Below are 8,966 nucleotides of genomic sequence, written 5' to 3' on the forward strand. Positions count from 1 at the left end.
ATCAGAACTTCAGAAGGGGGGGGGAGGCCAGAGACCTTCTCCAGCAGAGGAGAAATTCAAGGATGATATATGGGCCTTGCACAGATCAATAGGTGGCACTTAGAGATGAGCTGCGTGCCTTTGGAAAACGGAGTCCTGCTGTAATTAATATCATTTGGCCAGTTATAGGTACTTCTTGGAGAGATGAGTGTCCTCTGGTGAGTGCTTGGAGCACTAAGCAGCTCTGAGCCTGGCTGGGGACAGCTTTTTGGTGGAAGATGTAGCCTAGTGGTACACCTCCCTTCATAAATCATTAAAGGTAACAACTGAAAAGAGAGGGTTTTCAAAAGAAGAGAGAACCCCTGTGGATAAGTTCCTGAACAAGGAAGTGCACAATTAAGCAAACTTTCTGCCATTGTGTGAAGTCTGCTGATGTTCTGGAGAGAAGGACATGGCTAACAGGCTCAGAACCACCCCACACAACGGCCTTGGAACCCAAGGGCATTGGTGTCTTGAGGAACCCAAGATGCTGGACTAGAGACACCCCAGCTCCTGGAAACACTGGAGCTCACCACAAAGTCATAATCGGGCTACCTGCTCCTCCATGGGCCTTGTGCTTGAGGACTGGGATGCGGAAATACAGTAGGAACCCAGGGCCAAGAATCTAGCCCCATCTCAATGCCAGGAATCACAAAACCATTGCACGGGCTTGGATCTGCTCCATGATAAAACTGCTGAGCCACAGCAACCCAGGGAGGGAAACCGGGTTTCCTCCAGACCCAGTGAAATGTAAAAACAGATCAGACAGAGCAGACTGGAATTGTCAGGGACTGAGGCATCACCCCACCAGCTAGCCACAGGCTCGGCAGCACATCTTCCCTGACTTGAAAGCCAAGCTCAGAGACTCCCAAAAATCACAGTACCCCAACGTTGGAGGAAGATGAGGAAGGCATGGGAAAGGTGAAGCACGAGGGCTGCACACAGGAGGAGCACAAGTCCTGAAGGTCAGTGCTGCAAGCAGGAGAGTGGCTCACTGATGGACGCCAGCAGCACCATGGGGCACGGGCACGGTGCGCACGTCCTCACAAACTGGAAAGCCATAAAAGTCTATTACAGCAAATCAAACAGCAGTCAGCATGACAGCCATTAGCTTGAAATGAATACACGAGAACTTAATGAGCTCTGTCGAGGCCAGCTTGGTGAATTAAGTTGCCAATTCTAGCAGGATTCCCCTTTCTTTACAGACTGGAGCGCGCCCGCGCTGCCTCGTTGCCTCCCAACGAGCGGCCGGCGGCATGCCCTTGCCCAGATGGGATGTACCATTATGCTACAGACACCCCCGTGTCCCGCACCAGCCCACGTTTCAGCTTTTTTGGGCGGAGATGGTGAGGACCTGCTGAGCACAGGAGATGTGCAGCAGCTGCCCTATGCCATCAGAGCCATGGTAAAGCCAGATGCCCGCTGCCCTCATCCCCATCTTTTGCTGGAGAACGGCAGCCCGCATTCAAATAATTTGCATCCAAATAATTCATGTTCACAAATCAAGCAGACTGCGGAAAATGCTGGGACGGGTGTTTAGAGGCAGTATTGTTTTTAAAGGTCAGTTTACTTCATGTTCCATTTATTTATGCACACTCTTCTTTTGACTTTCCCAGCGCCGCACAATAGTGGCGAGGTTTAAATGGCCTTTCTGTTGCTGCTCCATTAGCTAGGACAACTGCAAATCGATACATCCATTTATCTCAAAATTAAAAAGAGAAAAACCCTCATTAGCTGCCAATTCTACACAGGTCCAGTCTATGCAAAACCACGAGTGTTTCTGCTGGTGTACACTCCGTTCCCAAGCTCCCATCACCATTCATTCATTAGCCAGAGGTGGTCTTTGAGACACATTTGGGTACTCACAGCCTTGCTACTGGCCCTGGGCTGTTAGAGCATGGGAACAGTCCGAGGACAGTGCCATCTTCTATCTGCCTCCTGTGCCCACACCAAACTTCAGCTGCTTGCAGCCAAAGCAGGAGCGCACCTCTACTTGAGAGCTGAGTGGGAAATGTCCCTGCCCATTCCCTCGTGGGCCGCAGCCATCAGAGAGACCACATCCATGCCTTGCCTGCACGCAGTCTGCCAAAGAAACGCCGTCTGCCCAGCAGAGGAACAGAAGTGCCTGCAGGATGCTGGCCGAGCAACGGGTTTGTGGCTCATTACCTCTGGTTGGTGCCCTTGCTTAAAGATCACGGATGGAAACTGAGAACTGGCACAGAGTGCCTTGTAATTAGATTAGGCCGACCTCCAAAGAAGCATGGCTCTAATGGCTGAGAGGGTATGTGGGGGGACATACCAGGCTGTGCCTCAAGCACTCACAGCCCTCATTTCCTCCCCAGTGTCTTTGCTCTCCCTGCTCCCTGGGCTTCACACAGAGGTTAAGGGCTGACACATGGAAGGCTTCATCATAGACTCACGGAATCATGAAACCATTTGTGTTCGAAAAGCCCTCTTAGGTCACCCAGCCCAACTCAGCCCACCCATATCTGCCCATGTCCCTCAGTGTCACATTTCCACAGCTCTGCAACATGTCCGGGGATGGTGACTCCCCCACCTTCCTGGATGGTCTGTGCCACTGCATCACCACTCTTTTGGAGAACAAATTTTTTCCTAATACCCAACCTGAAGCTTTCCAATACTGGCTCTTAAGGAGAGTAACGAAAGACATGCACCTGTCGGCATCCAGAAGTCCAAGCAAAAGCATGAGAGCGTGGAGCAGCTTGTGCAGCCCCTGCCAAGTCATTTCTGCACCGTCTCTGCTGCAAGGAGGAGAAGAAATGGCTCTGGCTCTGTGCCAGCCCGGAGAGAGGTTTCGGGTGACTTGGTGCAAGGCAGGCAGCACAACCAGGAGATGAGCTCCCAGCTCCCACATCATAAGCTGCCTAACACAGAGCTCATCCTTGCAGCAGGGTGAGCAGAACCCAGCCCAGCACAGTGAGATAAAACATGGTAATGCAATTGTTTGTACCTCACCATCATTGAAGGCTACTTGATTTCACACACACATACTTGACCTCACTCATGCCTTAAGGTGTGCTCAGAGATGAACAGGGAACAACAGGAGAAGCTTCATCCGCAGGAGAACATGGAATACTCTATTTCAAACACAATGCTCTGAGCTTGTTATCCTCCTCCCAACACCAGCAGGAGGAGGGGCATTTCTGCCAAACCTAGCTCTAGGTACAGAAGCTCTCCTTAAGAAGGTGCCAGCACTGAGAGAGCATGGCAAAATACTATGGAAACCTATCCTTGAAGATATTCAACACCTGGGCTGGATAAAGCCCCAAGCAACCTGATCTGACATAATATCATCTCTGTTTTAGTAGGAGGCTGGGCCAAGTGACCTCTGCTGATCCCTTCCCACCTCCACCATTCCAGGCCCTCACAGGACAAGTCCTGCTTTCCCCAGACCCCATCATTTTGCTTCTCCCCACCATCAAGAGCCTCCAGGATGGAATGCTCGGCAGAGACCATGTGGTAAGGCACTTACCTCAGGGATGCGGACACTGTAAGGCTGGTTGTGGAACCGTGGTGCATTGTCATTCACATCTCCCACTTGAATGTTGACTGTCCCCTTGATCACCTGTGGCCACAGGGATGAGGACAGTGAGTGGGCATCAGCCTTATGTATAGACTTAGGAGCTAACTTGAGCTGGTGGCAGCTTTCCCCCGTGTTGGCTTGCCTTAGTGCTGCCCCCAACCCACTCCCCAGGGCCAGGGTGACCCATCCCTTACACTCCCCTCTGCACATGCCGCAGACCATGAAATGAGAAGTCACACTTACCCCCTGGCTGTCGCTGACAGAAAATTCAACCGTGAATTCTGACTTGGTCTGAAAGGAAAGGAGAAGAAAAACATATAATTAAAGATACCGGAGTGTTTATCTGCAGATGGCAGGCTTGGGACTTTTAGCCAATATTATTACATGCAAAATGCTTTCAGGACCTTCAAAAGAAGAGAAGGGGCGCTTGAGTGCAATTACCTCTGCTGAGGATAAGTGCTAAAAAGCACGGCTGCTAGCAGGGTTCCAGCAGATTCACAGCACTGAGAAATACCCTGCTAGGGTTGGGAAGATGCAGGGAACCTCAACTCCCACCCCACAGCTGAGTTCTCGGAGCACTGCCGCCACCTTCCCAAAAATACCTGCCCCAGGATACCATGTTGCTGGGAGCACCGGGATGAGCCCAGGGAATTAATGGGTTGAAATCTCTTAAGTGCATTCAATAATCCCCGTGCAGTCCTCTGTGCCCCTTGCTGCTTTAACTTATTTAACAGGTTGTCCTGAAACTGTGATGTATTACAGTCACAGGTGCTGGGGTGAGAGACGCTGGTGAGAAGGGAACGTTGGTTGTCAGGAACAGACATTGCTAGCAGAGGCAGAGCTGTTCTTCCCAACCTTTTTTCACCATTCAGCAATCATGTTGCTCACATTTTACCAAGGAACGATGCTGAATGGACATCCCAGCTCTGACCACCATATCTACCTGGTGGTTTGGTCCCCAGCCCGACAAGCACCCTGCAGTCTTCAGCTTCCCCCTGTATCCCAGTCCCTGCCTGCAGCAGGAGCGCTGAGCACAGCAACAAGCAATGCTCCTGCTCAGCTGGAAAGCAATGGGGAGCATCTTCCTGTGTTGCAGACCTAGGTGATTTATTCCAAACAAGAGTGGTGTAGGGACAAGCAGCAGCTGTCAGTGCCCAGACTGGGAGCATTACTTGCATCAGGACAGCAGCTGATCTTACAGAAGGGTTTGAGAAGCAGCTGACATTTGCCCAATCCACCACTCCCAGGCCTCTGAACTGCTTAATTCAACTCATCTCCTGTCTGGGTTGATGCCTGCAGGCAGATGGAGCAGCTGGAGAACAAGGGACCGGGAAGGTCCGCTCCTGGGACATCCACCCTGCTGTCTCTGCTCAGGGAGAGGCAGGCAGTGGGGAAGGAAGGAAAAGTAGGAGACAAAAAACACCCTGTTGAGTATCTGATCTTAAGAACTGGGTAGACAGAATAACCTGAGAAATCTGCCACACTCATGCTTGCCCACACCCGTTCTATAATCAACGAATATACAGAGTGGTGTGGTTAGATCAGTACCCACAGACTGGATAGCTGGAAAGATTATCACGTTGGAAAGGGATGATGGAAATAAATGGAAAATGCTCACCCATGTTGTAGGCTCACAGGACAAACTCCAAGAGGAGCAATCTCCAAGAAGAGATCCTTCCCCACTGGCAGTCAGCCCTTAAATGGGGTTAGGGGCTCCACCCCTTCTGGTCACACAGGTGAAATGCCTTCACCTGTGCTCCCGCAGCCGACTCAGTGCTTGCCTCAGGTGATCAGAGGTTCAGGCTGTGATTCAACAGTTCTCATACATCCCTCATTGTAGTACATTTTTTGGCTCAGGGCTTTTCTTTTTTGGTAAAGAGCTGTTTTCCTTCGAATCTTTGTGGGAGTGAAAAGACCTTAAAAATAATAATCATTTTGCATCTACACATCTGGCTCCTTCTTTTGCTCTATTTTCTCTCTCCCTGCATCATTTACCTTGAAGCAACTCCCTCTGCCTTTCCAAGCCTTCCTCTCTCCCCTGAACTGTTACTTCCCCTATATGTACAAAAACTTGCTCCCCCTTCCCTACCACTTCTCTCAGATGGCTTTCTATGCCTGGATTTCTGGATTGCATGCAGCCAGATGGAGAGAGCCCCAGGCAGAGCTGTTACCTCTCTGTCCAGGGGCTGCCGGAGCCAGACGACTCCAGTGACGCTTTCCACAGCGAAGAACCTGCTGGCCTCCTCACCAACCACACCAAATACCAGCGGGTCGTTGTCCAGGTCCCGGGCCAGCAGCTGGGTCACTGAGGAGCCTGTGAGACAGAGAAAAGAAATCATCAGTGGAACGCTCTCGGGGGGAGGTTTACATTGGGCAGTAGGGAGAGTCACTGGGATGGGCTACCCAGGGCAGCAGTGGAGTCCCCATTTCTGGAGGAGTCCAAGAGATATGTGGATGTGACACTAAGGGATGTGGTTTGCTGATGGGACTTGTTAGGTCAAGTTGGTGGTTGGACTTGGTAATCTTGAAGGGCTTTTTCAACTGACAACATTGTACAACTCTACAAAATCCTGAAAATACTCAGCTTGCCAGCCATCCTGGGCACCACAGAAGGGGGAAGAATCTTTGACTCTTCTAAGGCAAGGGAGCACAGATCAGGGCTGCCACAAGTGCTGGGTGTTTCTTGTGGCAGGAAAGACATGGACTCCATTGCTGGTGCAGAACAGAGACCTTTATTGTCCGTGCTTACAACCTTTTATTCCCACGCAACAATCCCTTGGTCACATGTACCAACCAGCCTCGTGTGTGCTTACATCTGCCGCAAGTAGCTACCAAGCTTGTTTCCTCATTTGCAAGGTAATGACTTTCTTTGTCCCACAGTTCCCCCTTCTTTATTAATTTGAACAACAAGCATTTGGTATTAATATAAGAGTATACACCAACAAACATGCAAAAACCAAAACACACATTAATATGCATGATCTTTCAGACACACGGTGCCAAACCTTGACATCACCTATCAAGCTAAAGCCATGAGTTTTCAATATGTAGCTTTTGCCCCATGAATCAAAAATTGTTTGAGGTTGTTGTCACACTGCTTGATGCTGAGATATTGGCTGCAGTATTCACAGTCCAGTTGCCACCGGCTTCAGTTGTGAGGTTACCCAGAAGGTTGTTCTGAGTGCAAAGCAGCAGCAGATGCTGATGGTACAGTCAAGCAGGGCTTTATGACTCTGGCTGGAACCCATCATAGTCCAGCACTTGTGGAAACACAAACATAACCTCTTCCCCTCTTTTTTTTCTTCTTTTTTTCTTTTTATTCAAGGATAGAGAAATCTATTATTAAGTCACTGAAATTACATATTCAGAACCAGAATTATGAAAGCCGGGCAGGTGCAGGTAAGATATACAGTTGTAAATATTAACATTACATTCTTAAACGCCAGCATACGTCCGCAGCTCCAGCTCCCACACGCTGACGATGAGCACCGCGTGCTTGCGGTGGTGGCTCTGCGCTCCGGTGCCTTTTGTTGTGCAGATTCTCTCCAAAAGCCCATCCACATCATGTATTGAGTACTTGTCAATTGTGCCAAGATCTTGCAATCACGAAGACAAAGAGCGTAACTTTTCATAACAGAGCTCAATAGATTACTGGTATAGGGGGAGCCGAGCCCGAATGCAAAAACCGAAATCACTGGACAGGCGAGAGCCGAATGCAATTTCTGAACGATGTTAAAGTCTCCGCCCAGCCCCCCTTCTTTGCGGATCGCTCTCCAAACTTCATGCGTACCGTGGGCTTTCAAGTCTGGTTCCTTTCTCGGGCTCACTAGCCTGGGGCCTAAAGGATCGTTGTCCTTGTAATCGCGGTCCTTTACAGCGGCTCCCACCACAGAAGGAGAGGTGGGTTCTATTGGGACGATGGATTCCGCATGTTCTTGTAGCGATTCAAACACCGATCTCCAAGGCCCCAGAAGGTCTTTAACCACTGGGTCAGAGCGCGTAGCTGCGTCCCACAGCCTCACTCCGGCTTTGTCCCACGTTTCTATGGCATAGATCGTAGCCCCATCTACTCCTTCTACATTACGAGACCCACACCAAAAGTCGCCTTGAATCAAAGCTTTACACATTAGCGTGGTGCTTCTGCAAAACCGTTTCCAATATTTTGCAGGCCGCCTCCAGCTCCTTTGTTATACTTGTCCCCATTGTTCCCCGTTGTTCACCTCCGTCCTGCAGAAGTGATTCTGGCTGCGCAGCTTGGTCCTGCTTCTCCTCAGCGGATTTCGAGTCCAGCTTCCTTTCAGCACCATAATTCCTTGCTGCAGGTCAGCTTGATACTGATTATCTCCCGAGGCGGACGCTGATACAGTGTCCCTGTTCGGGCGCCATTTGTAGCAGGAGAGACATGGACTCCGTTGCTGGTGCAGAACGGAGACCTTTATGGTCCGTGCTTACAACCTTTTATTCCCAGGCAACAACCCCTTGGTCACATGTACCAACCGGGCGCCTCGTGCGTGCTTACATCTGCCGCAAGTAGCTACCAAGCTTGTTTCCTCATTTGCAAGGTAATGACTTTCTTTGTCCCACAGTTTCCCTCTGAAGTTGGAAATGCAATGCTTGGGAAAACGACTAGGACAGCAATAACAGCAGGATTGTGTCTTCAGTGTAGAAAGGCAGCAGCTTTGGACCTTTGGAGCCATGTTTTGCAGAGCTGTATTTCATACATTTTTGCCTCTGGACTACTCCCCTGTGGGGCATTTTTACACTTTCTTCAATACACTTTCACAGAGGTGCTGAAAGGCAGCAACGGACACCCAAGACATCCACAACCCCCCTCCGGCAGCACGAGGGCACCCCACAACCCTGAAACATGGGGATGAGAATGAAGGTGACCTGTCTTAAAGCAGGAGGGATGCTTGGCACCAGGCAATTACAGAGTGCTTGGTCCAGCATCAATCACAGCAAAAATAATGGCAAAGCTGATACGAGATTCCATTAATAAAGAATTAAATGATAGGAACATAATTAATGCCAGTCAACATAATTTTATGGAAAATAGGCCTTGTCAAACAAACCTGATTTTATTCTTTGATGAGATTACATTTTTTGGCAGATAAAGGTAACTGCGGAGAAGTAATAGACTTTTGTAAGACATTTGACTTAGCGCCGTGTGACTTTCTGATTAAAAATTTAGCACTGTATGATAACCAGCAAGTGTGCTCAGCTGAGAACAACCAGCAGGTGCCAGGGCCACCGGCCGCGGGTAGGGGACATCCCAGTGCGATGCTGAATTGCTGTCGGCACAAATTCAGGTGACATGAAGATTGACAGCATGGCAAACAGCAGGGGAGAGAGAGCAGTCAGGTGAAACGCTTGGTAATTTGGATCTGTTTGGATAGAAAAAGGA

The 8,966-nt window shown here is 49.7% G+C and overlaps 1 protein-coding gene across 3 annotated transcripts in view; it reads right to left on the minus strand.

Annotated features, from left to right (window-relative positions):
- The window catches only part of CDH23 (cadherin related 23), a 131,356-nt gene that overhangs the window by 90,128 nt on the left and 32,262 nt on the right, over nucleotides 1-8,966 (minus strand). For all 3 annotated transcript variants that reach the window (XM_019617525.1, XM_010714300.2, XM_031554395.1), the window contains exons 4-6: nucleotides 5,734-5,876; nucleotides 3,806-3,853; nucleotides 3,512-3,604 (exon numbers count right to left, since the gene is read on the minus strand). In XM_019617525.1, the coding sequence (XP_019473070.1) occupies nucleotides 3,512-3,604; nucleotides 3,806-3,853; nucleotides 5,734-5,876 (284 nt within the window). The remainder of the gene's footprint in view (nucleotides 1-3,511; nucleotides 3,605-3,805; nucleotides 3,854-5,733; nucleotides 5,877-8,966) is intronic.

This window comes from Meleagris gallopavo, chromosome 8, assembly GCF_000146605.3.
Source record: "Meleagris gallopavo isolate NT-WF06-2002-E0010 breed Aviagen turkey brand Nicholas breeding stock chromosome 8, Turkey_5.1, whole genome shotgun sequence".
Lineage (NCBI taxonomy): Eukaryota > Metazoa > Chordata > Aves > Galliformes > Phasianidae > Meleagris > Meleagris gallopavo.